This window comes from Falco naumanni, chromosome 9 (assembly GCF_017639655.2).
Source record: "Falco naumanni isolate bFalNau1 chromosome 9, bFalNau1.pat, whole genome shotgun sequence".
Classification (NCBI taxonomy): Eukaryota; Metazoa; Chordata; class Aves; order Falconiformes; family Falconidae; genus Falco; species Falco naumanni.
In genome coordinates, this window is record NC_054062.1 from 11,734,072 (window position 1) to 11,758,721 (window position 24,650).

General features: G+C 50.3%; 5 protein-coding genes and 1 long non-coding RNA gene across 14 annotated transcripts in view; 3 read left to right on the top strand and 3 right to left on the bottom strand.

Annotated features, from left to right (window-relative positions):
• Window positions 1-276: 276 nt before the first annotated feature.
• Window positions 277-4,203, bottom strand: ARPC5L (actin related protein 2/3 complex subunit 5 like). 2 transcript variants are annotated; one of them, XM_040607048.1, is made up of 4 exons: window positions 4,005-4,203; window positions 3,749-3,824; window positions 3,338-3,514; window positions 277-841 (listed from the first exon to the last, which is right to left on the bottom strand). In XM_040607048.1, exons 1-4 carry the CDS (start codon window positions 4,142-4,144, stop codon window positions 779-781), a joined length of 456 nt encoding a protein of 151 aa, XP_040462982.1. In that variant the 5' UTR covers window positions 4,145-4,203; the 3' UTR covers window positions 277-778. The 2 variants fall into 2 exon arrangements, with proteins under 2 accessions (XP_040462982.1, XP_040462983.1); XM_040607049.1 differs by having other exon boundaries at window positions 3,749-3,821; window positions 4,005-4,197.
• A 120-nt stretch (window positions 4,204-4,323) lies between these two features.
• Window positions 4,324-8,540, bottom strand: PPP6C (protein phosphatase 6 catalytic subunit). The gene is made up of 7 exons (XM_040607047.1): window positions 8,427-8,540; window positions 8,224-8,319; window positions 8,043-8,108; window positions 7,403-7,544; window positions 6,219-6,298; window positions 5,858-6,067; window positions 4,324-5,144 (listed from the first exon to the last, which is right to left on the bottom strand). Exons 1-7 carry the CDS (start codon window positions 8,499-8,501, stop codon window positions 4,896-4,898), a joined length of 918 nt encoding a protein of 305 aa, XP_040462981.1. The 5' UTR covers window positions 8,502-8,540; the 3' UTR covers window positions 4,324-4,895.
• Window positions 8,541-8,593: 53 nt separating this feature from the next.
• Window positions 8,594-11,242, top strand: RABEPK (Rab9 effector protein with kelch motifs). Of its 2 annotated transcripts, XM_040607045.1 has the most exons (7): window positions 8,594-8,732; window positions 8,811-8,959; window positions 9,038-9,190; window positions 9,418-9,579; window positions 10,155-10,304; window positions 10,485-10,634; window positions 10,853-11,242. In XM_040607045.1, exons 1-7 carry the CDS (start codon window positions 8,674-8,676, stop codon window positions 11,143-11,145), a joined length of 1,116 nt encoding a protein of 371 aa, XP_040462979.1. In that variant the 5' UTR covers window positions 8,594-8,673; the 3' UTR covers window positions 11,146-11,242. The 2 variants fall into 2 exon arrangements, with proteins under 2 accessions (XP_040462979.1, XP_040462980.1); XM_040607046.1 differs by lacking the exon at window positions 9,038-9,190.
• Window positions 11,243-12,075: 833 nt separating this feature from the next.
• Window positions 12,076-16,335, bottom strand: HSPA5 (heat shock protein family A (Hsp70) member 5). The gene is made up of 9 exons (XM_040607044.1): window positions 16,258-16,335; window positions 16,037-16,167; window positions 15,437-15,668; window positions 15,000-15,137; window positions 14,687-14,799; window positions 14,213-14,603; window positions 13,674-13,911; window positions 13,326-13,493; window positions 12,076-12,964 (listed from the first exon to the last, which is right to left on the bottom strand). The coding sequence occupies exons 2-9, from the start codon at window positions 16,150-16,152 to the stop codon at window positions 12,405-12,407; spliced, it is 1,956 nt and encodes a 651-aa protein (XP_040462978.1). The 5' UTR covers window positions 16,153-16,167; window positions 16,258-16,335; the 3' UTR covers window positions 12,076-12,404.
• A 309-nt stretch (window positions 16,336-16,644) lies between these two features.
• LOC121093841 lies at window positions 16,645-18,547 on the top strand. 2 transcript variants are annotated; one of them, XR_005829654.1, is made up of 3 exons: window positions 16,645-17,113; window positions 17,798-17,882; window positions 18,193-18,547. It is a non-coding gene; the product is annotated as an uncharacterized LOC121093841 (long non-coding RNA). The 2 variants fall into 2 exon arrangements; XR_005829653.1 differs by lacking the exon at window positions 17,798-17,882.
• A 1,004-nt stretch (window positions 18,548-19,551) lies between these two features.
• GAPVD1 (GTPase activating protein and VPS9 domains 1) overlaps window positions 19,552-24,650 on the top strand; it is a 31,666-nt gene continuing 26,567 nt past the window's right edge. Inside the window, exons 1-3 of one of the 6 annotated variants that reach the window (XM_040605798.1) lie at window positions 19,552-19,734; window positions 19,902-19,974; window positions 20,162-20,290. Coding sequence is in view for 3 of the 6 variants with exons in the window: in XM_040605796.1 (XP_040461730.1) it covers window positions 22,616-22,638 (23 nt within the window). In the remaining 3 variants the exon portion in view is untranslated. Of the gene's footprint in view, window positions 19,776-19,901; window positions 19,975-20,161; window positions 20,291-22,302; window positions 22,639-24,650 lie in introns of those variants that run through there. The other 5 variants (XM_040605799.1, XM_040605797.1, XM_040605796.1 and 2 more) reach the window with 5 other exon arrangements.

A 24,650-nucleotide genomic window follows, 5' to 3' on the forward strand; every position in this document is an offset into this window, starting at 1 on the left:
TAAGTATATGTTCTTGTTCATCCTAGAGAGAGAACAAATCAAACCACATGTGATTGTGTACTCTAGTGTCTGCATCTTAGAAGCCCTGATGGAACAGCTGAGCTTGGTCTCCCTCCCTGCAGCCAGCATAGCTGGATTTGAGGGCAGATTCTGTGAACAGGTGGAATTCAGAGCGTTCATGGGAAAGTGGAGAGTTAGCTTAGAATCGGTATGTTGCTGACCTGCTTTTGAGTAAAGTGTCAGACTTAGGATTTAGTGAAAAATAAATTACTTAACTCATGTGATCCAAGAACTTTATTGATGCAGCAGGCACTTTACACTGAAACCAACCCCAGTCCAGCTAGTCCTTTGACCATACGTACAAAATCACCATTCTAATGAACACTTCTCCCACCATTGGCTGTCAGGATCTTGCACCTGCCACAGACACAGCTACCTCTTAAATAAGCAGTACACGCAGAATCTTCTATCACCACACTTCGGTAAAGCAGCGTCTGAAAATACCTGTTCACTTACAGTAGTAGGAGGCAGGAGTGTGCCTTCTCTCTGCCTGTTAAAGAAGGGATCAGGAGAATGTCTTGGCTCCTGTGTTTGATAGTCGGAATATGCAGGAATAGCTTTATTCTTCCCCCACCTTTAAGGTTAAAAGCATCCCAAGAGGTTTCCATAGTATTTCAGTAGATTGCGATCTCTAATAAAGATGGACCAGTGTCATTGCAGCTAATTCCTTCTTCTGAGTCCAAAACTCATCGTCGTCATGGTTCAAGTTAATAGTCTTTTAAACAGTCTTTCTTGCTGTAAGAACTCTTACTATGGAACCTAGTCCACCTACTGCTAATGCCTGTGGGGATGGGAAAAGGAGAGGTTACACAGTTGCTGTGTTGCACATAAAAGGCATCTTAAAAGAACAGACAATTAAGTGTTTATAACAGAGCAGTATGACTCTTCTCCAGAAACTTTTCACACAGAAGGAGCTTGGCCTTTTCCACCTCACTCTACTCCTTTTTTGCTCTCAAATCTTTACAACAGTTAATTGCGGGGGGGGAGGGGGAAATTATTTATTTTTCTCTAGCACATGCAGACATTAAAGCTATGAATTCATTTTGTTTAGCACTAAGCTGTACCATGCAGCATTAGGCTTCCACTGTGAAGCCATGCTGCCCCCACCAGCCTGTGAGGGCCGGCAGCAGGGGCTCCCCAGCACACACAGCCCCCACCCCTGAGAAAGCTCTTCGTGCTGATTGCTGCCTGCAGAACAGGCACGGTTCTGGGGTTGTTCTACCTCTGTGTGTCCTCCTTGCCCCACTGACGCCTTTACCTTCCTGCAGTGATGAGTTCTACGTGCGCACACTGGCTCCACCTTGCAGCATGTGCGCTGAGTGATTGAGGGCGACAGTTCAGGGCTCATGGGGGAGCTCAGCCCTGAACTCAGATCCACGTTTGTTCCCATCTTGGGAAGTTTGTGCTTCACTTCCCCTCTGTAAATACACACGAGTGATCTTTGGCTTAAAGTACTGGAGTACATATATGGTAATATTCCATAAATGTGCTCTGTGACATAAAGAGCCAAGGGACTGAAGGGGAAATTACGTTCTCCAAAATCTAACCATCTTTTGAATCTAAAGGACACCAATGTCACGTGTCACTGATGATGCAGAATGTCTCACCTCCCGTATCCCTGAACAGGGAAGGAGGAAGGGCTCGTTTCAGTTTCATTTGCATCCCTCAATGTAAAGAACGTATCCCTCTGAAGACTAGAAGACGATGGATGTGATTATGAAAAAATAAATACTAAAGCTGACTGCTTAAAATGAGGCATGTTTACTCTGCAGACATAATTCAAATCAAGCCTGATGGGTATTGCCGCGTCTGAAATGAGAACAATGATCCACAGCACCAGACATTTCTCACTGTTGTTGGGACATGGACGCAAAGCGTCCACTTGGAGCAGAACATGCACGCGCTGCACGCACATCAACGTTCCTGAGTTACCAGACCTGACAGGTGTGGGGGTGGCAGCCCTTTTCCAGAGGACAGACTGGTACCACCACTGGGCAGCTAACTCCTCTGAGCAAGCCACACGTCTTACCGGTAGTGCCAAAAAGGAGAACACAAGGGTTTAAACCCTGCCCAGCCTACTCCAGACCTGCCTTGTTCCTTTCAAAACAAAGAGGACGAGATGCTTTACGTGTGCCTACATGCTCCGAGCACTGTCATCTTTCCAGTCAGGGTGGTATTGTGTAATGTTACACACTGGGAGCACCCACCCATGGCTACCTGAAAACAGTCTCCAGTGGAAACAACAGGGGGAAAAAAAAGAAGGAAATAAAAAATCAAGCGGAAGCCTGTTCCTTGCTGTCCTGAGAAATTCTCTCCTCTGTCAAGGTTCTGCAAAGCAGGTGACAGCTGCTGATAGCTGGAGTCACTCTACACCTGTTCTATCGTTACATATCACAGGAAAAAACCTGTACGCTGTGAGAACGACAGCGGCATTGGCAGCAGGCTGCACTGCTGCGGTGCCAGTGGTACAGGGAGGGAGCTGCAGCATTCCTAGTGACCACTTTTCCTAGGAGAAGCACCGAGCACCGACAGCCAGTGCTGCAGCTGAAGCCCCTGCAGCTGGGAAAGATTTCACTCCCAATTCCTGCCTGGGGGCAGCAGCACCACGCAGCTGGGAAAGATTTCACTCCCAATTCCTGCCTGGGGGCAGCAGCACCATGTCACAGAGAGGGAAGGTCTAACACTAGGACGATGAAAAACGTTCTACCCACCCTGTCTCACAATGGGCATTTCATGGAAACACCAGAGGACTACTCCAGATCCCACTGGTATCTTTCTGGAGATCTCAAAAGCCTCTCCTGTGCAAACCAAACAGGTTTGCTAAATCCTGTCCCCAAGCCGTAACAAGTATGCTGCTAGCAGCATGCAGGTGATGCAAACTGCCAGCCCCGAGCCAGCCCCAGCACCCCTCGGCTGCATGCTCAGCCCCAGAGGAAGGCTGGCAGCTACATCCCACCAACCCATCTCCACCCCCAGCCTTCTCCTTGGTGGGGCCACGGCACTCGCTAGATGTTGAAGGTGGTACAATGCTTCCTCCAGTAGATGCTGCCCTGCCACAAGTCTCACCTTGGCCCCTGGCAGTGGATAAGGTTTGAAATATGGGCAAAGGCTTACTGAGTCCAAACTCGGAGACCAAAGGTAAAAGGAAATGCTAGTTCCTGTGCTCCTTGGGGATGAGCCCCCAAACACCATCTGCTTCTCTTGCAGCGGCTCTCGCAAAAGCACTGACAGGGACCCAGCAGAGCAGGGCGGCGCCCAGAGAGCACCAAACACGTACCTTTTCATGCCACTGAAGTAATATTGCACTGCTATTTTCTGTTGGCTTTTCAAATCCTTTATAAATGTACTTCATTAACAAGTCAATGCCATTTCTGTCTAAGGAATTCACTGCTTGTTCTATTTCACTGCTTTTAAAAGATGTGAGGACTTTAAGCATGGTTCCCTGGGCCTGCTCCTGCAAAGACAAGGAAAGGAGAAGGTGAGGACCAGCAAAGCTGGAAACGATCCCAGGACGGGCACTCGGCAGAGCACGCTCAGAGGAGCGGTGGCTACGCCAAAGGCGGCCGCGCCATAACCGAGCGGGTGCGCAGCTCTCACGCCGGGTTCCAGCGAAGGGCAGAACGCGCGGGGCCCGCCCGCCCAGCGGGGCACAGTGCCCCGCCGCTCCAGCAGCGCCCGGCCCCGTTACCTTCATCGCCTGGCTCCTCGCGTTGCCCGGCGCGCTCCTCAGGGCGGCGTGGAAGGCGCGCAGCGCGTCCCCTCTGCGGCGCAGCAGTCAAGGACTCACCCGCTGCCCCGCAGCGCCCGGCCCAACGCGCCCGCGGCTGCCGCCACCCCCAGGCAACGGACCGGCGCTCGGGGCCGCCCCTCCTGCCCCCGCCGCCCCGCGCCGCAGCCGCCCGGGCGGGAGGCGGCGGGCCCGCCGCGCCCCCCCCAAAGGATACTGCCTCAGCAGCGCCTCCACCTCGGGGCTGGCGTCGGGCTCGGCCGCCGCCGCTTCCTCGGGCTCCTCCACGAACCGGTTCTCGTCGTACTGGTCGATGTCGAGGCGGCGGAAGCGGGAGGAGAGCGTGCTCCGCGCCATGCCGCCGGCCCGGCGCCCGCCCCGCCCCGGAACCGGAAGCCCCGCGCGGCCGGAAGCGGAAGCCGCGGAAGCCGCGGACGCCCGGCCCCGCCCCGTGGGCGCGCAGCGCGTTATTCACCGTGGGGCGGGGGCTCGCGTAAGGTGGGACTTTATTAAAAACGCAAGGGATCTGAAAAAAATCAGAACAATTATTTTAATGTACAAATTCAATCGCTGTAGCAGGTTTGTGTAGTTTTAACAAAAAAAAAGGGGGGGGGGGGAGGGGGAGGAGCCCTTCCGGCCACTTTATTTTTTATCCACTTAAAACAAGCTACGAGGACGACTCGGCTGGAGGCCGCGGAGCTGTACACAACACAAGGCATTCACAGTCCCACCGTGCGCACTAGGCAGTAACTTTGCTGCTGAAATTTCTTAAAACTTACCAAACAAAATGCTGAATTACACACTGGGACCGAGCCGCTTCCCGGGCACCGCCACGGTGGTGGGGGAAACGCTCCATCTAAACCTAGAAATACGTAGTAACTACATGCAGTAGTATAAATTTCAAGGACATATTACAAATACTCTGAAATTAACTGGGGGGGGGGGGGACAACACCCACTTGCTACAGACACCATAATACACAATAAATTTAGATAATTTAAAAATAAAAAAGGCAAGAGGCAGCATTTCAGCAGCAAAGTGCTCAATAAAAAGTATATTGTAAAGGGACAGTACAAGGGAAGAGGGAGACAGCAGGCAGGGAAAGGTCTCAGAGGAAATACGGTGTGGTTGTTCTAGGAGGAATTACACGTTCTGAATCTGGAACTGCGCGGAATAACTTTGGTTCTCTTGTATTTACATCTTTAAAGACCATGATTGACGCAATATTTCCACAGCGGTAGCAGTAATTTGGAGCAGACCATACCGTTACCAATTTCTCATCAAACATGAATTTATAGCCTTCATGAACTAGCTGATGCGCTCTGCAGATGAGTTTTAAGTTGTTGATGTGAACAAACTGCAAAGAAAAAAAAGCAGGTCAGGTCTCTCTGAGCAGCCACTGCCACCGCAGCAGCCCCCTTCAGCGAGGCAGGGCTTACACAGAAGCTTTTTCACCCAGTGCACTGAAAAAAACCAACTACTCGGGTTTTGAGACCCAAACAGTGAGAAACAGTGATGAAACACAGGCGACAGCTGCAATGGCCAAGGCTGTGCTGTCCGCAAAACCCAATCCTTCCTGAACGCGCTGCAGAAAGGCTGCAGAGCCAACACAGAACATGAGCGCGGCATTTGTAACACAGCTAGTTCAGAAGCCTGCAAAGGTCAATGCATGTTAGCCCTGAAAAACTGGCTCACTGTTTCCCAAAGCAATGAAACTTAAGTCAAGAGTTGTTAAGAAAAATGGTGGTTTTTTCTCCTAAATCCTTAGAAAAGTACTCTAGTATCACTAAAGTTTACGTAGTTAATCTCACTGTGTTACACTTTTTAAAAGCAAGATCAGCGTGACCACATCCGGCAGCTGTATTTATGCTTTTAAGTTCAAATGGCTTGTTTTCAAGTTGGCCCAAGCGAACCTTCTCCATCACCACGACTTACTGGCAGTGGTCTTATGAGAAAGCATTGTCTCGCAGCACCCTCGATCTGTTTGTTGCTGGGGTAAATAACAAACTGACCCAAACCATTTCTTTCATACCTGCAGTTACTTTATGTTGCACGCAACAGCATCATTACCTCGTTCGTCACCTTCGCACCAAAGAGCCACCCTGCTCCTCGCGGACTGATTGCCCACGTGTCGACGTCTTCTGGATCAGACCAAACTAGGTCACAGAAGGCGCCTTTGTGAGGAATTTCTTGATTACGTTCAATGGTTCGAATCTGATCGAGTGTCTTGATGTCTGGAGAGAGGCCACCATGCACACAGAGAATCTGCTCATCTATTAACTGCAGGAAAGAAAAAAAGACAGGCATACAAAATCCTCAGTATTGTCATCCAGCCCAGAACACTACCAGTGCGACCCTTAAAGGTCACTAGTTCTAGAATTCACATTCAGGTAATCTATCTGTATTTTTATAACTTGGTGTTTACACTTACAGCTGCTATTGTGAGCATGTCAAAGACTTTGGTACAGTATCTCCAAGCATTAGCATTTCCGTATTTGGTTTGGCACTCATCTGTTAAACAGAGAATTTTTTTCTTCTTAATGGACCAAAGACATTCAGACAGTAAGATCAGAGGCAAACACATAAAGCACAAGTTGCAAAGCCAGATGTACGATAAAAACCCTATTAGGAGCACCACAGGGAAGCTGCTGCTGGCCAGGCTCCCCTCAGAAGGGACCAAGGTACCTGCGGGGCTTTGCTTACTGAGCAACATGCCAGGTGGTGCAGAGAAAACAGTCTTGTGCAACAGAGCCGGCGATGCTTTCACTGCTTCCCATGGCTGGGCAGCTGGGAACCAACCCCTGACCAGACCAGCCAAGAGCTTAAATTAGCAAATTTTATACAGAAGAACTGAGGTAGAGAGCATGAACTGACCGGGGCTAGTGGGAGATATTCCTACCACAAAGAGGAGTCACAGCATCTTTGTTTAAAGCTACATGAACATGGCAGTAAACCTGGCAGGCAGGCATTTCCTAAGCAACTTGTGAACATTCCTCCTTTTCTTGTTGACACATTATCCAAAAGAAAGTATGTCACAGGCTATATTCTTTGTGGCAGGTGTTAGATATTGTCTAGGATTTCCCCAGGTTTTATCACAGCCTCACATGACAAAAAAATAAGTTTCCAAGCAATTTAATTCCCTCAGGTTTTCACACACTTGTTCTGCTGCTTATTTCTTGCCAGTTGCATTTTCCCAGATCCTCACTGTTGACAATGAATGGCTTCGACAGCGAACTCTACATGTGACACTGATTTTTAGTTATACTGAAACTTAAGGGGAATTACAGTCACATCATAACCTTGTGTAGAACCTTTCATTACAAGATAGCAAAGCAAGTTCTGTATAACTATGTGCTCAGTCTCTAAAATTGAATGTGGCACCAAAACCTAGACGCTAGAGGAAAAGAGCGCCAAGATCTGGACTAAAACACATTCTGCTTCACAAAGACAACGATCACATTAACAAATGACAACATCAAGTTCTACCAAGCCCACGCCCCATGCAGTCCCAGGGAAGCCCCAGCAAAAGCTGCATTCAAAATAGATTTCCCAAGGGAAAGACATAGTTTATTACACGTTAGCCCCCACTCAGAAATTGCTTGGATAAAGACTTACCATAAAATCCATATACTTGTGTTATCTGCCTGCTTTCATGATTGCCTCGTAACAGTGTGATACGATCAGGCCACTTAGCTTTTAGTGCAAGAAGGTAAGTGAAAGTCTCAAGACTATAATAACCTCTATCTACAAAGTCACCCTGCAAGTCAAAAAAATATTCGTAAACGGAGAAACAGTCAAATGGAAAATTGCCAAGAGATACACCCCGTTCTACATTTCTCGCGGTACATAACGAACGCTAACACCAAGGGGAAGCTGGGGTCTGCTCGATCTAGGAGAGCATGTTCTTTGGTCACCCAGAGTATCAGATTTGAGCTGGCCACTGCACTCACCCAGAGCTGCCCAACACACATGACGGACCCCCAGCCCCCCCTGGCTCAGGCAGGGTGCTGCTGCAGCACCCACACAGCTCCGCTCGATGGGCATCGTGCCCTTCTCTTCCCACATCGCTTTACACCACCTAATTCCTACTTAACTCCACAAAGTAAAACCCGTTGGCAGCAGCCAAACAGTGAAAGCAAAGACAACGCTCCCGGCCAGGGTCTGAAACTCAATGCACCTGGCAGGATTTAACTCGCAAACTCGTTTTTTATAAACGAGACAGGCCAAGGAGCTGGGGCACGCCCGGTGCACGCACCATGAAGATGTAGTTGGTGTCCGGGACCTGGCCGCCGGTCCGGAACAGCTCGCACAGGTCGTAGAACTGCGGAGAGATGCAGCCGCGTGAGGGGGGCGGGCCCCGGGGGGCTCAGCGCGGGCGCGGCGGGGCCGCGGCTGGGCCCCGGCGGGGCGGGGCCGGGCCGGCAGCCGTCCGTTACCTGCCCGTGGATGTCCCCGCAGACGGTGACGGGCGTGGAGACGGGCTGGACGTTGGACTCCTCCAGCAGCAGGTCGCACACATAATCGCAGAGGCGCTGCGAGAGAAGAGCGGGTCAGCTCCAGCCCCGGGCCCGCCCGGCTCCCGCCCCGGCCCGCCCCGGCCCGCTCCGCCCCGCCGCGGGCCCCGCCGCCGCCGCCGCACCTTGAGGTCGTTCTCGGGCAGGTACTTGCAGAGCCGCGCGATCTCCACGTACTTGTCTAGGTCCAGCGGCGCCATCTTGGGACGGCGGCTCGGGACCGGAAGTGGGGCCCGGTACTTCCGGAGGCGGGGCGAGACGCCGACGGAAGCCTGGGGCACTTCCGGCGGGCGCGGGCCGGAAGGTGACAGCCGCTTCCGGTGGGGGCCGCTGCGTGCCGAGCGGCGCGGTCCCCCCCCGGCTTGGCCCGCCATGGGCCTGCGGGCGCTGCCGCTGCTGGAGCCAGGCCGCCGCCCGCAGCCGGCCAAGTGGTGAGCAGGGCGGGGGAGCGCGGCGCGGCGCGGCTGACGCTGCCCGGCGCGGCTGACGCTGCCCGGCGCTTCCCGCAGGTACCGGTTGTCTCCGCGCGGTGAGCGGCCCCGCGGGCGCGTGGGCCACGGCTGCCTCTTCCTGCCCGGCGGCGGCCCCGGCCGCGTCCTCCTCCTGGGTGGCGCCGACCCCGCCGGCGCCTTTGCGGACGCCCACTTCGTGGAGCTGGGTGAGGGCCGGGCCGCGGGACCGGGGGGGCTGGGGGGAGAGCGAGGGGCCGGGGCCGACCGCTCTCCGCTGCCCGCAGGCGCGCACCGCTGGGCCGCGGCCGGCTGGAGCGGGCTGCGGCCGCGCTACGAGCACGCCACCTGCCTGCCCGCCGGCAGCCCCCCGCGCCTCTGGGTCTTCGGCGGCGCCCACCCGGCGGGGAACCGGAACTGCGTCCAGGTGCTGGACCTCGGTGAGGGCCCGGGGAGCGCGGCGGCGGGGCCAGGCCCCGGGGAGGGCCCGGGAGCGCGGTGGCAGGGGCCGGCCCAGTCACTCAGGGCTGTCCTTGGAGTACGGGCCCCGCGAGCGGGTGGGCATGAAGCTGCCGTCAAGCTCCGCCACGGTGGCTGTCACCTGCGGGGGAAGAGGGTGTTTTCTGTTACCGTGTTGATTGCTTTGTTAATCAAATGTTTTAATTAGAAATGGGAACCTGGAAGAGCCCCGAAGTGAGAGGCGTGCCGCCGCTGCCCAGGACGTTTCACACATCCTCAGCAGCTATAGGAGACTGTCTGTATGTGTTTGGAGGGGGAGAGAAAGGAGCAGAACCGGTTCAAGACCAGCAGCTGCATGTGTTTGACACCGGTACCTCCAGATGCGGGAAGGGCCCTTGCGCCAAACACAGAATCCTCCTCTGTGCAGTGGGAGGGCTGTGCTCCACAGAGACATGGAGATGCTGGCCCCCTGCTTTGTCTACAAGTTTAAGTGGGTGGGTGGGTGGGTGTTCCTCACTGCTGACACACACTTGTCCTTATGTAGTCCCTGGGAACTTGGGCCAGAACAGCAGTGTAAAGCTCTGGGATAAGGAATGCCATGGGAGGTGGGAGTAGTTTGTCACTTCTGCCCAACAGTTGATTCCTTTCTGTGGTGATATTGTCCTGTGCTGCTCGGGTACTGTCAGAGTTGTCCCATTCATTCTTACAGCCCCACGTGCACCACAACACGTTTGCCTTCCAGTTTGAATTAATCTTTAGTGCTACTGGGTGACCAAAACAGCAGAGCAGCGTCGGAGGCCTTGCCTGCAGTTTGCGCTGTGGCGTTAGCTCTTCTCTGACCCCACTGGAGTTGCTTCCTTAGGATGCCTCGGCAGGGCTCTGGGGTCACTGGTTTGTAGAGCTTCCAGAGTTTTCTTCCTAATGCATGTGTACTCCCATTTTTAGCTACCTTGTCCTGGTGCCAGCCGGATACTCACGGTGACCCCCCTTCTCCTCGGCATGGGCACATTGTGGTTGCAGTTGGGACCAAACTGTTCATCCACGGTGGTTTAGCTGGAGACACTTTTTACAATGATCTGTTCTGCATTGATACAAGTAAGTATGGAGATAGGTACTGAGCTACAGCTGTTGTGTGCTGCGTTTTGATTTTGGCAGACCTTTTTTCTAAAAGATCAGTTCTTAAATGCTTGAAATACTATCCCATTTGTTTAAAACAACAAAACTTGCTGTTTTTTTAATGTGCATAACCACAGATGTGTTCTTTTTCTCCAACAGATGATATGAGGTGGGTTAAGATCCCAGCCACGGGCGATGTCCCAGGAGGACGGGCATCCCACTCATCAGCCGTGTTTAAGGATCACTTGTACATTTTTGGTGGGATAGGGCCCGCTGGGACACTAGACACTACATACAAGTATCACACAGGTAGGGAGACTTCTCTGAGATGTGCAGTGGTAAGTGCGTGACCCGCTCGGTTCCTGGGCTTTGCTGTCCCAAAAGTCTGTACCGCTGCGCTGGGGTTACAGCAGTACAAGACTAAATGCTCTATAATGTTGAAAAGTCATCTAATGGCATCACAGCCCCAGCACACCGTAAGCTGGGGAAGCCATATTTAAAGATGTGAATGTGTTTTTGCACTGCAGAGAGGCAGCAGTGGACGCTCCTACAGTTTGATTCCCCGCTGCCTGCTGGGAGGCTGGACCATGCTATGTGCATCATTCCCTGGCAGGCTGCGAAGAGTGGAGGCACCAGCACCTGGGAAGACAAAGCTGGGGATGAGTCACCTGTGCTGGTGGGCAGCAACAGTGGCCCCCTGCAGCAGGGCCAGGATAAGGGGTGTGCTGAGGGTGCAGTTGTGCACCTGCTGTTTGTATTTGGTGGGATGAACACACAGGGGGAAATATACAGGGACTGTGTGGTCAGTCTGATTGAATAGCACAGCTGTGGTCCTGCACAGCACCAGCCTTTTCTACGGTTTTATAGTACATCACATTAAGTTGATTCTTCCCAATAAAGAAATTCTTACCCTCAAAGAGGCAGTGCTGTGCTAACACCTCCCCAAGGTAATGGATGGTTTCTGTGTGCAGTCCTGCTGGCCAGAGGCACAGAGTTCCCTGGGGTGGATGGCCACGGAAAGGGTTCAGCTGCTGCAACAGGAGAGCCCAGAGGGGTTGTGGGTCAGGAGAGAGGGCTTCCTGCTGGCTGCAGGAACACCCTCTGCAAAGCCAGTGGTACTTGGAAACAGCATATTCTGGGAGAGGTGAGAGTCTTCACCATTTTTAAAATTAGTGAGTGAAAAAGCCAGAAGCATCCCCCATGCCAGGGAAAAGGTGAAGCGCCAAGTGGTTTTAAAAGGTACTACAGCAGGCACCACAAAAAGCTCCTTCTGTACTTTGTTCCATTTCTTATCTAATCCCAGGGATAGGACAAGTATCTCAGTTAAATGAAAAGACCCAAGTTCCAAAGATGACTTTTTAAATCACATTAGGTCTAGACTAGCTAACTGTTCCATTATCTTGTATGAGACTATGGAAACTATTTTTAGGGGCTTTTATTACTTTCCTGCACTATGTGTTTAAGTTGGTCTCCTTCACCTGCTTTGCATTTAAGTCTGCATCATAACTGATGGGGGTAGATAAACCTCTGCTTTCAGGCCTCTCAGCCTTCTTTCCAGCTTTCTCCCCACTACACCTGGTGCTCTCCTCCACCAGGGAGGCCAGAAGGCTCACAATCCTAGGAAAGGCTTACCTTGAAGGGTCACCATACCAAAGGGCAACTCAAACCCTAGCATTCTGGCTTAATTTGCATCTTGGTTACACCTAGTTGCAGTTAACTAGGTAACAGAAGGCACAAAACCAGAACAAAGTCCAGTGTAAATAACAAATTTATTGTGGTCACTTTAGGTAGAAAAGTTCTACACCAAATTCATATGACCAGCTTGTTAAATAGAATGCTTCCACTGCCAATACTTCTAAACCCATTTTGCATTTACACTCCCCCCCCTGCTACCCTTCCCTCCCCAGACATCAAGCAACTGCTAATGAAAAGCAGTATACAGCCACTTTGGGCTAGCATTTCCAGCTCCACTCACGAGTGAAGATTCAAAGTTACATTCCAAATTAAGAGTTCAATATTTTAAACAAGTGTTCCTGAGTCCAATATATACACACACACCACATTCAGAGATGCCAGTATCTACAACTCATCCTTCTCTGCTGCTTCCTCTTCACCGGGGGGAGGGCCTGCACTTCCATAGAGCTTGCTAACAATTGGCTGAACAACTTCCTCCAGCTCCTTCTTTTTTGCTTTGAAGTCTTCAATGTCTGCGTCTTGATGGCTTTCAAGCCACTCAATCTTTTCCTCTACAGCTTTCTCTATTGTTTCTTTATCTTCAGATGACAGCTTGCCACCCAGCTTCTCTTTGTCTCCGATCTGATTCTTCAGAGAATAGGCATAGCTCTCCAGCTCATTCCGGGCATCAATGCGTTCTTTAAGTTTCTTGTCTTCCTCAGCAAATTTCTCTGCATCATTAACCATCCTCTCAATCTCTTCTGGAGTCAGGCGATTCTGATCATTTGTAATAGTGATCTTGTTTTTGTTCCCAGTGCCTTTGTCTTCAGCTGTGACCCGGAGGATTCCATTCACATCTATTTCAAAGGTAACTTCAATCTGGGGGACACCACGAGGGGCAGGAGGGATGCCAGTGAGGTCAAAAGTTCCCAGAAGATGATTATCCTTTGTGAGGGGACGCTCACCTAGAAGACAATTAGATACAGGGTTTATTTCTTTCCTAGCTGTGGTTTGTGCTTTGGCTGGAATTAAAAACTTTAAAAAGTGTGTAGCCTGACTTGGAACTGTCTAGACACTTCCTACACTATATATGCTATTCCCTCTTACTCTGAAGAGCTCTTCAGAGGTGCAACCATGGTAAAAAGAAAAAGGGACATTTGAAAAAATTCTAGCAACAGCTTTCAATGCAGGTCAGGAAGCCTGATCAGAGCCGTTTCAGACAGCTAGCACTGTTACTGAGCTCTTTTCTATAAAGACATATCCATAAGCATCTACAGCCTTTGTGAGAAGACAGTAGCCAAGTACTGAAGTCCTACAGATTCTTACCTTCATAGACCTTGATTGTCACAGTTGGCTGATTGTCCGAAGCTGTGGAGAAGATCTGAGACTTCTTTGTGGGAACAACAGTATTCCTTGGTATCAGTTTGGTCATTACACCTCCAACAGTCTCAATACCAAGTGTCAGAGGACAGACATCAAGCAACACCAGGTCACCTGGAACAGATCAAGGGTAAGGCTGTAACATGAGTTTGCAACTAGAAAGAAACACCACCCCCATCACTGCGCACAAGATCCTGAGGCCTCAGAGGCACACAGCTTCTTCAATCTTTTCCAGCTGTAAGTTCTGCTGCATTTTTGTCAATACCCTTGAAGGAACAGCAAAGGTGTCATTACCTGTATCTTGGTCCCCAGAGAGAACACCAGCCTGGACAGCCGCACCATAGGCTACAGCCTCATCTGGGTTAATGCCACGAGAAGGTTCTTTCCCATTGAAGAACTCTTTAACTAGTTGCTGTATTTTGGGGATGCGAGTAGAGCCACCAACAAGAACTATCTCATCTATATCAGACTTCTTTAGGTCAGAATCCTCCAGAACTTTCTGAACAGGCTTCATAGTGGAACGGAACAGGTCCTAGAAGGCAAAAACACCCCAACAGGACTGTAAGGCCCTATTCCCACATGCCTCATTTCCCAATAATGCAGCCTTTAGTGTATAAAGGGCAACCACTACAGAGGAGGAACATCAACTGGTTTGTGACCAGCCTTGATGAGGCCTCAGCTGTCACTAACATACACACAGCCCCAGCTACCCTGGCAAGGAGCACTTTCTAGTGCGAGCAGGCAGTTATTTATACTCCAGAGTGCAATGTCAAAGCATGAAATACTGCACAAGTCTCCACTCTAGAGCCAAGGCAATCTGTTTCTAAACTTACCATGTTCAGCTCCTCAAACTTGGCCCGAGTAAGGGTCTCTGAGAAATCCTCCCCTTCAAAGAAGGATTCTATTTCAATTCTAGCCTGGTGCTGAGACGACAAGGCTCGCTTTGCTTTCTCCACTTCCCGCCTTAACTTCTGCACAGCTCTGTTATCCTTCCTGACATCTTTTCCAGTTTTCTTCTTGTAGAGTTTGATGAAGTGTTCCATAACACGTTGGTCAAAGTCTTCTCCACCCAGGTGAGTGTCACCATTAGTAGCCACAACTTCAAAGACTCCATTGTCAATTGTGAGGAGGGATACATCAAAAGTTCCACCACCCAAGTCGAACACAAGGATATTCTTTTCACCCTCTCTCTTGTCCAATCCATAAGCAATGGCAGCAGCAGTTCTGTATAGGGAACAGCCCACTCAGAAAACTGGGACTACCACCCCCACCTCCCCAGCAGGCAGGATATATGTGAGGCTACTTACGGCTCATTGATGATTCGCATCACATTCAACCCTGCAATAGTACCAGCATCTTTTGTAGCCTGACGCTGAGCATCATTGAAGTAAGCTGGCACAGTAACAACAGCGTGGGTAACCTGAATGAGTAAGACAATTTTGTTATAGGAATGAAGTAAAAATGCATCACTGGTTATCATCATGGCTGTGGTTATTTATGAATAGCTTATTGTTCTTTAGAGGTGGAAACCCACTATCTGCTGAGCCACCAAAGGGGCCAGTAGCACTGAATGGTTTAGTTCAGTTAATCTGCAGTTGTTAATAATGCTCATGAACTTACTTTCTTCCCCAGATAAGCCTCAGCAGTTTCCTTCATCTTTGTTAGGACCATAGCAGAAATTTCTTCAGGAGCAAATGTTTTTGTCTGTCCACCTCCAACATCAACTTGAATATGGGGCTTGGCTTTTTTTTCAACAACCTGAAGAGAACAATGCATACTGTCCCATTCAACAATTCACAGAATTATTCCCACTTGTCTGAGCATTTCCTTCCTTCTGAAGATTAATGAAAGCCAAGCCTCTGTAACAAAACCTGACTGCTAGCCAACAGAAGGAACTGCTAGCTACACACCACAGCTGCATCACTGCACCCCAACCCTCTTGGGAGGGCTAGGGAACAAACAGGCTGCTCAAAAGGGCACCATAATTCAGCAGCCTTTCCTGGCCAGAAGTGTAGGTCCCCCTCCCCCCATCCCCCTCTCCCACGTTCGGGGCCCACCTTGAATGGCAAGTACTTGATATCCTGTTGCACAGAGGGGTCGTTCCAGGTGCGGCCAATGAGCCGCTTCGCATCGAACACTGTGTTCTCGGGGTTGGAGGTAAGCTGGTTCTTGGCAGCGTCCCCGATCAAGCGCTCGCCCTCAGGCGTGAACGCCACGTAGGACGGCGTGATACGGTTTCCCTGGTCGTTGGCGATGATTTCCACGCGGCCATTCTTGAAGACGCCCACACTGGGGGGGGGGCGGGCAGCGGAACCATGAGTCGGTGCTGGGGCCTGCACCCCCCCCCCCACTTCCGCTCCTCCCTGCCCGCGGGCCCGCAGCCCCCCCGCCGGCCTCGCCCTGCACTCCGAGGCCCAGCACAACCCGGGGGCCCACAGCCTGCTACCAACCCCACCCCCACTCCGAGGGGCTGCTCTGCCCGGGGTGGGGGCCCACAGCCTGCCTCCCCCCGCAATGCCCGCAGGTCGCTCCCCCCCCACACCCCGAGGCCTAGCACCGCCAGCGGACCCACAGGCCCAGCTGCCCCCCCCAACCGCCCCACCCCCCGAGGGCCCAGCCGCTCCGCTCCACCTCCCCACGGCCCGCTCCCAACGCACCAGGAGTAGGTGGTGCCGAGGTCGATGCCCACCACCGTGCCCACATCCTCCTTCTTCTCCTCGTCGTCCGCCCGCGCGGCGCCCAACACCAGCAGCGCTAACACGAGGTGCCTCATACCGACCGCGCCGCCCTGCCGAGAAACCGCCGGTCACAAAATGGAGGCGCCCCCCCCGCGCGGCCGGCAGCTCCGCCCGCCCTGGGCCCGCACCGCCGCCCTTACCGTCACCACCGCACTCGCCGCGCCCCCAGCCGCTGCTGAACGGCACAGGCGCGCCGCCCGCCCTTATATACCTTACGTTACCCCTTCGTGGAGGCTCGCCATTGGCTGTGGCACCCTCGCTGGAGCTCTCCCATTGGTTGGCTGCTACTAAGCTGGCCTTGCTTGATTGGGGAGAATCAGGCGGTCCCTCTGACATGTCCAGCGCGCCTCCCTCCCGCCACCCCATTGGTTCACCCCGCCGGCGTCGCGGACCTATCAACAGAGAAGCGTGAGCCAAGCGGAGGGAGCCCATTGGCTGGCGGCGGCCGCCATGGCGAGGCCGGGGCCGGGGCCGGGGCCGGGGCCGGGGCCGGGGCCGGGGGGGGGGGGGGGCCACCTTCTGGAAGTTTCCATGGTTACGGATCCCGGGGGGTGCTCAGCCCGCCATTGCGGGGTCGCGGCAGCTCGCGTCCCCGCGACGCCTCCCGCCCCGGCCGCAGCGGCCCTGCCAGTGCCGCCGGGTCCCCCGCGGGAGATACGTGGAGGCAGGGCCCTGCGGCGGCGCCTGCCAGGCGCGGGGTGACAGCAAGGGCGGCCAGCCCCGAGGGGCCGCGGCCTTCCCTGTGCGTGAAGGGGCGCAGGGCCCAGCCAGGGGCTGTCCCTGGCCAGGCGCCAGGGGCTTCGCTCCGGCGGGGCCAGCGGGTCTCTCGGGGAAGGTGCCACCGTCTGAACCGGGATCCCCTCATTGAGTCACCGTGCCCTCCCTCCTGTAACTCGCTACACCGTGTTACATCAGCCCCTTGGCTGCGCGGGCTGGGAAGCTCCACAGGAAGGCGAAGGCGCAGTTTGTGAGCCTCCCGGATCACCCCTGCCTTACGTAGGTAGCAGGCCTGGCTGCATCGCTGCTGCCTGTTGGTTTGCACTTCTGCAGGTCACACATGCATCTGTTACCTTCGTGCTAATTTTTAAAATCACATCTTAAAGCAAAAATCAATACTACAAAACTCCAAATTAAAAATGAACGTTTTGTGTGATTGAAGAGTAGCATATGATGGGAAATTAAAAGTTGCTCGTCCACCTTTATATAACACCAGGTCTGAAATCTTAACAAAAACAATCTCAGGTAATCATACTATAAAAAAAGGGGCTGCAAACAAAGTGAGGCACCGCTGTGTTCAGGCAGCGTTCTGCAAGTGTAAATGACTTAAATTTTAAGAGTTATGTCTTGTGCCAGTGGGGCCTGGTCCAGCAGCCTGGATTTCTTATGGTTATGAAATGAGGCATTGTAAAACACTGTTGTTACTCAAGACCCACCTGGAAATGCCATTTTGGTCTTGATGCTGTTCTTTCTATTTTGAAGTATATTTTGCATCCTTTATATCTGTTCATGCTTCTCGTTTTAAAAATTGAATTATATCTTCATTCACTTTGATTTTGTCCTTTTAAAAATTCTGAGGTGTCTGGCAAATTATTGAGTTTAGTCCTTCAAAGAGAATTATCTCCTAGTGTACCTCTGTGTCCTGAGAACTATAAATGGCATAAGCATTTTTTTTCTTTTTAGGAAACCTCCTGCAGACAAGGTGGGGGAGCGGTTTCATACTTGTAGGCCCTCAGCTTTTCCTCAGTTCTCCAGCGGGAGTGATGTGGTAAATACAGCCGGTATTCTGTATTGCGGTTGGGAATACAGCATGACCGCTGGCTGTGCGGTACCAGGCATAACAGTTTGCTGGTGCCTTGTGTTTTTGAGCTTGCTGAGCATTTTTTGGTTATATTTCAGTTTACCGTAGTGGTTTCTGGAATGTTATTTGGATATTAAAAGTTCAATTACATAAGACTTTCTCTTTTATCAGAGAAGAGAATTCAGGGCAGTAACTGTGTCAGTTAAGAAAAAGGCACATAGACAATATTTTGGAGAGCGAGAGATACAAAGTGTAAACGTTCGGCTTTTCTTTCCAGTTGCCTGCTGGGAAGAGCTTTGCAGATAACTTGGGAATGAAAATCAAACAGCTGTGGGTGCTCAGGAGGTGTCCCTTTCCCACTCAAATCACTATCAAGCCTGGATATTGTGCCCTTCTTCACAGGGAGCCTGGGAACTCAGCAGTCCTGGAGGGTTTGCAGCACTGGGCACCATTCAGAGCCTCGGCTGAGCACTGGCGTTGCACACCGTGCCTAGGCATCCCTCTTCTCCAAGTGAGCTATGTGGAACCAACCTAGACTGCAAATAGTACTTGTGAGTACTTTCCCCTCAGAGAACAGGCTTCTTAAAACCTCTGTTGGGACAAATTTTCGTGTAATAAATTATGTTCCACTATTGAGTTTTCCCTGGTATTTCTACTGGGTATAAATTTGACTTGTGTGTTGCGAGGAGCAGTTACATGCATTGGGAGTTGTGGTTTTCGTCTCTATCCCTGTCCCTGCAGATTGTTTTGTTGCAAGGTTGTTGCAGTGACTTTACCATGTTCCGTCAGCCTGAGCCTCTTGTTTTCTTGTATGGTTGTACCGGGCCCTGTCATGCGTTGGCGAGAGCTGTTTGTTTTCTGAGAATCTTGAAATGCAGGGCAAAGTGAGAATACTTCTGTGCCTGTATTGCAGTCATCACGGCTGAGGCTGGAGCGATGTCTGTTGCTGTTTATAATGAAGCAATCGCTACGCTCAAGACTGGATTGCTCTGTTCTGAGCAACACTTTCGCACTTGGCATAACTTGTGAACGACTTTGCTGGTGCTTTTTTGAACCACTGTAACAGCCAATGCTGACATATCTTACCTGCTTGTCAATGATGTCCTATAGATATGTAGATGTCCTATAGATACGTATAGGGGATGTCCTATAGATACATAGGTGTCCTACAGATACATGTAGCGATGTCCTATAGATACGTACCAGCTACCTCAATGCCAGTGCGAGGGGGATTGATTTTTCCACACCCAGCCCTCCTCCACCCCTCTGAATTCTCTCGGCAGAGCTTTTCTCTGAATAGGGATGGGGTGAGGAAGAGGCTGAGGTGCTGTTTAGTAGTGAAGGGGGGTGCTCGGTGCTGGGGTTTGGCTGGAGGGAGGGCTCCAGCGCCTGAAGGGGAGGCATGGGCCAGGGCCGAGGGGAGCGGGGGGCCGGCGGTGGAGCGGAGCTCCCCCCGCTCCCCCCCTGGCCCCGGCCGAGGGACTACATGTCCCAGGAGCGCGGTCGCCGTCGCCGCCCGCCGCCTGCGCAGTGCCGCGCCGTGCCGCGCCTGGCTCGGGGCCGCAGCGGGAGCCGGGCGGCGGCGGAGCCGGGGCGCTGGCCGGGTACGGGCAGGCTCGTGCCCGCCCCCCCCCGCCCCCCCCCCCCCCCCGCCTCTCCACAGCACCGCTTGGCTTCCCCCCCCCTCGCTGTGTTGCAGGGAGGAGGAGGAAGGCGAGGTCAGGCCACCTCACAGTCCTCCCGCCGGCCCGGGGCCTGACGAAACCCGTCGGTTTTGCAGGGAATCGAGGGGGCAGCGCTGCGGGACCCTGAACCGTGGGTAGGTGGGCTGTTTCTTCCCGTTGAGCTCCCAGGAGGAAGGTTTGTGCAGGGGGGAAGGCTGGTGCGCGGGGTATGGCGGGGGGTGTGCGTGTGTGTGTAGACCGAGAGAAGTTGGCCCTAAGATTTTTCCTCCAGTGTTTATCTGTGTCTTTTTTTCCCCGTCAGCCGCCTCCGGCTGGAGCCAGCCCTACCTGCCATGTTAGTGCTGGAGAACCGGTAGTTCTGGAGGTTTGTGGAGGTATTTGAAAAATTGCAGCCCTTGGCTGGGCCCTCCATGCTCGGCCGCCGCCGGACTGGGTGACGGGTTGCTGCCCAAGTGACTCGGCGTCAACGTCGCTGCCATCTCCGTCGTGGCTTTTGCGTTAGGCAGTTCTAAAACTTGTAACTCAGCGAGTATCGTGACTTCCCTTTTTTCTTACTAACAGCCCCTTCACGCTGAAGAACTTGATCGAGCGAGTATCTTTCTTGCAAAGTCATGATACCGTGCTCTGAAGGGAGAGAGCCGTTACGATTAAGCTCTCAAACCGAGCATGTGACACTACACCCACCGATAGGTAAAATGCTATTTTTGTGGATAGTGCAGTTGACCCACAAGCAGAAGCTGCAATTTAAAGATGATGGAGGGGGGAGAATGGCACAGGCACTACATGAAAACTGAAATACTGTGCTCTGTAAAAGTAGCAGGATGGTGGTCTTGGGAAGCAGACTTTTAAACTGCTGCTGCTATGGAGGGTTCCAAAATATTTAAGATACTCCACACCAGGGTTTTGGTGTGAGATTTGTCAGGTCCTGGAGGATTTACGCTGTCAGTATGTGCTCTAGCAGCAGTTAGCCTGCATGGTGGCCTGTGGATGGGATGTTTCAGGGTGAGGAAGGGAGCTACTGTCGAGAGAAGGGTCTGGGAACAGGTTGTTTTTGTCAGTTTGAGCAGCTCAGAGTTCTGCACTTCTTCTGACTAGAAGTTTATTAGTGCAACTCCTTACATAAGGGAAACTCCTCTTTCTAGCATCACAAGCAATTGGAGTAGATTTTAGCATGGTTATATGCTTTTGTTGATTTTATGCAACACGGTAATACTGTAATGGGTAATTAGTAGCCAGCTGATCATGTGCATTACTGGTAAGTTCTGTTGAGAGGCATGAGAAACGAGGTGCTCCTTGCACATAGATCTTGCAGGATAGACAGCGTGTTCAACGCTAGTTGTAGAACAGCCACTGGGCAGAAACAAACTTGAGGTATGAGTTTCTTATTAATATTGATTAGATGTTGAACTGTAGCAAATTGAAATGCATTTTGCATGTTGTACACGTGTTTTGAGACGGTGGGTATAAGGTGAGAGTTCAGCAGATAAGTGAGGTTGTGGTGAGCTGTCCTACTGAAAAATGGACTTTTTTAGCTCAACTTTGGGAGATAGGCTGTTAGCTCGTATAAAGAAATAAGGCTTGTTAGTTATTACTATAAATACTAATGAAGAAGGAGGTACTGCATCTGAGGTGAATTAGCATGAAAGCTATTTGAGCTTGCTTAGGTATTAATTTTCAGCAAGACAGAGTGATTTCAGTTTTGCCTTGCCCTGCCCTGCCTATGTTAGATCTGCCCTAACTTGCTTTGGAAGTTGAGTCTTGCGTAGCGAGACTCAGGAGGAGCAAATAACCCTGAGCAGGAAACGCTGGAGGAGGAAGAAGTATGTGGTGTACTAGCAGTATTTACTACTTCACTTAGTCTCTTTTTCTGTCAACTGAATTGCAGAAATATTCAACGGAGATGTCACTTGTTTCTGCATGCTGCAATACAAAGCCACATACTTTGTAAGATGGAGTTCAGTACCTAAAGATTGAATGTAGTGCTTTCCAGGATTTTCAAGTATAGGAAGCAATCTGTGTCCTGCGTTTGTCAAAGGCATAGATTGTCTGGGGTGCTGAACAAACATGTCATGCTGACAGCAGGGCAAAACACCTTAGATGCTGTCAAGTCCTATGTTGTGGAACATCATGAAGTGAAATTGTTTGGATTGTTGTGCCAAGCTTCTCCTACTGCGTCACAGCTCTCAGTAGGTTAGTAAGTAGTCTTGAAATAACTGACCAAAAATTTGAAATGTTTTCACAGCAAAATGAAATTACTGGGATTGGAAAATAATTTGCACATAGCAGGAGCTGATATCTGTTGTTCCTTCAGCCACAGCAGATTGTTGGATATCTAAATTTCCTAAACTGTCTCCTTTATACAACTACCTACAGACATCTATTATTTCCAGTATGGTGCATGGTAGTCATAAACCAGGTAACTGGGTAATTATGGGCACCTTTTTGTTTACCAGAAACTGATAAGGTAATCTGACAAACAACATTCTGGAATTAGTATCAGTTGAAGCTGCTGCCGCTCACTCTGCTCTAGTGCTGCCTTCTGTGGTGTGTTACCAAATATGTAACTGTGGCTAATTGCTTCTAAAGCTCTTGTCCTGAACACTGGCGGGGAGTGAATGTTGTGTGGTCTGGTCAGAGAATGCAACTGTTGTTCTTTCATACTGATCATGAAGGGAAGAGGTTTTTGGAAAGGGGGGCAGCACATGCTGTGTAGGTGTGTCAGTGGTACAATAGTTTCTTCTTTTAAGACAGCTGCATTAATAGTATTGGTATCTGAAGAAAGTAATAGCACGTGCATCTTGCTTAACTAGTTTTTTTTTGTTTTCTTTACTGTGGTGTAGGTTTTCTTTCGAGCCTGTCTGAAGCCTGCTGAAGTACTGTGTGTATTAAACTAGCCGCTTGACATCTCTAGTGTTCTGAAATGTCTGCCAGAAACTTAAGGCGAAGACAAAGTTGCTCGCTATACTTGTGCAACTTCAGAATAATTCATTTGTAAAAACTGCTAAATGAGAGTAAATGAGGCGGTCCTCTTCACAGAGGTATATTTCAGTAGCAGTCACTAGCAATCACATTACTCTAATTTTTATGAAGGATTGTAAAGATGGGGAAACTGCTGATCCCTTTTTCCTGTGCATAGTGTAAAAACTGCTGTCGTGCAGTTGACTTCCTGCAGATTGACAGGAAAATCCTGTGGATTTTTATCATTCTTGACTTAAGTGGTAGTTATTAACCTGCTGTGGTTCAGTTCCAAATCAGTTCTCTTGCTTTCATTAGTTCTGTTGCTCTACAGTAGAGATCAGGTAAGATGGACACATGGGTAGTGGCCAATTGATAGGATGTTATCAAGTAGTCATGGGACCAGTATATTTAGAAGTGCAGATGCAGGTAATGGTAGTCTTTGGAGCCTTGTTTTGTACAGGGCCTGAAGTTCATGGTGGCAATTAGTTTACAGAAAGTCAGAATGCACAGCACTGTGCAACTTCTCACAGTTACTCGGTGCTTCAGTGTCTCTGTTTAATGGCTGTGATGCTCTGTTGTAAGGAGATGTGTAAATCACTTGTATGTTAGGTGGTAACTTCACTTTCTGAGTATGTGTGAGGCCCATACTGTCTTTGTGGGTGTTTTTTAGGTGGCATTGCAAATGGTACAGTATTGTTTTGCAGTAGTCTGACATTTTCTGCTCTTCTGTTGTTCATTTTGTTTGCTGGACAGGTGGATTATATGCATGCTTATTAGGACTCTGACCTGTATGGGAGTCTTATTTGCTTTCTGAGTATTAACTGATTTTTATATATATATATTATTTTTTTTTTACTTGTCAGTAGCTCCAGAAAAGGTTACCAGCAATTTAATGGCTATTTTGATAATCACAATTTAACAGAAAAAGTATATTGTTTCCACTTTGTCTCTCTTGCTGACTGGAGTTTGCTCCCACCTGTGGGCGAGGGGAGAAAGAACAGTCTTTCCTCAGAGGCTGAAAGCTGTCAGAGTGCTTAGCCCTTCCCTGATGCTGAAAACATCTTCTCTAGTAACAGAAAAAAAAAAAAAAAAAGTGAAACAGAGAAATCACTTCTAGGTATATAAGACACCTCAGAAGCTGTTTAATCAGCTTGTCTACTGTTAAATGTGTTTGTAACGAGTGACACAAAAATAGAAACTTGTTTTGAAATTTGGCAAGGCAAAAGCATAGGGACACAGGTGAAATCAAAAGGCTGTTCATAGGGGGTACCCCATGTGGGTCCTCTATTCCTTCCCAAAACTTGCTTACAAGCAGGAGAGCCGCTTGGACTAACTCTCTGTCCAGAAATGCGGAGCCTGTGGGTGGCCACCTTAAAATGGGAAATGCCAACTAAAACTGTTAAGGCTTGATAAACTACGAGCAACTGTTAAGAACTGCCTTACAGCAGAAAGCATCTGAAAAGACAGAAGATAGTTCTGCACATCTTGTGTATGTGTATTTTTATGGATGCAACTTCTTTTTCTTGCTGGTATCAATAGCTCATAGTCTGATAACTAGCTACTACTGTGTTTGCAGGCAGTGTCAAGTTTAATGCCAGGGTTTTTTTGCAAGCCCTTAAATTCTGGGGCTAAAAATAAATTTGTTGCAAGAAGTTGTTATTTGTTTCTGGAAGAACTTTGGCAGTAATGTCAGTGTTTCTTTTTCTAATCATTTCTCTGAGACTGTCCCAGTTAAAAATGTCTAAATCAGTGTATCCTTCAAGTTCCTTGCTTGATCTCATCTTTGGATGTATGAGCTGTAGCCACTGATTAGAGTTGCTGGATTTTTTTGTTTGGGTTTTGGGTTGTTTTTTTTGAGTGTGTCGTTTTTGGGGTTTTGGGTTTTGTTTTTGAGAGAGCATTAGATACACAGTTGTCTGTATCTGCTAGGAATGGTCTTTAAACCATCAGGTGTAATAAGACTGCAATATTTCATGCATAAAGACTTGTGACAGCATCTCTTTTCGTCTCTGCTAGGGTTTTGGTTGTGGGGTTAAAACTACAGATGAAGGAACTTACACACACAAGGAACAGTGATGGCTGTCAGTGCACC

What these genes read in the sequence shown, in the direction of transcription:
- PPP6C (XM_040607047.1), bottom strand. Translation starts at nt 8,501, where the DNA reads ATGGCGCCGCTGGACCTAGACAAGTACGTGGAGATCGCGCGGCTCTGC. An exon ending in GCGGGGACATCCACGGGCAG is followed by an intron (nt 8,109 to 8,223) that starts GTAACGGACGGC and finishes ATCTCTCCGCAG; the next exon opens with TTCTACGACCTGTGCGAGCT. An exon ending in ACATGCTCACAATAGCAGCT is followed by an intron (nt 6,068 to 6,218) that starts GTAAGTGTAAAC and finishes TCTTTCCTGCAG; the next exon opens with TTAATAGATGAGCAGATTCT.
- RABEPK (XM_040607045.1), top strand. Translation starts at nt 8,674, where the DNA reads ATGGGCCTGCGGGCGCTGCCGCTGCTGGAGCCAGGCCGCCGCCCGCAG. An exon ending in CGCCCACTTCGTGGAGCTGG is followed by an intron (nt 8,960 to 9,037) that starts GTGAGGGCCGGG and finishes CGCTGCCCGCAG; the next exon opens with GCGCGCACCGCTGGGCCGCG. An exon ending in TCTGTTCTGCATTGATACAA is followed by an intron (nt 10,305 to 10,484) that starts GTAAGTATGGAG and finishes TTTCTCCAACAG; the next exon opens with ATGATATGAGGTGGGTTAAG.
- ARPC5L (XM_040607048.1), bottom strand. Translation starts at nt 4,144, where the DNA reads ATGGCGCGGAGCACGCTCTCCTCCCGCTTCCGCCGCCTCGACATCGAC. An exon ending in GTGGAGGCGCTGCTGAGGCA is followed by an intron (nt 3,825 to 4,004) that starts GTATCCTTTGGG and finishes ACTGCTGCGCCG; the next exon opens with CAGAGGGGACGCGCTGCGCG. An exon ending in CGAGGAGCCAGGCGATGAAG is followed by an intron (nt 3,515 to 3,748) that starts GTAACGGGGCCG and finishes TTGTCTTTGCAG; the next exon opens with GAGCAGGCCCAGGGAACCAT.
- HSPA5 (XM_040607044.1), bottom strand. Translation starts at nt 16,152, where the DNA reads ATGAGGCACCTCGTGTTAGCGCTGCTGGTGTTGGGCGCCGCGCGGGCG. An exon ending in ATGCGAATCATCAATGAGCC is followed by an intron (nt 14,604 to 14,686) that starts GTAAGTAGCCTC and finishes TTCCCTATACAG; the next exon opens with AACTGCTGCTGCCATTGCTT. An exon ending in GACAATCAAGGTCTATGAAG is followed by an intron (nt 12,965 to 13,325) that starts GTAAGAATCTGT and finishes ATTGTCTTCTAG; the next exon opens with GTGAGCGTCCCCTCACAAAG.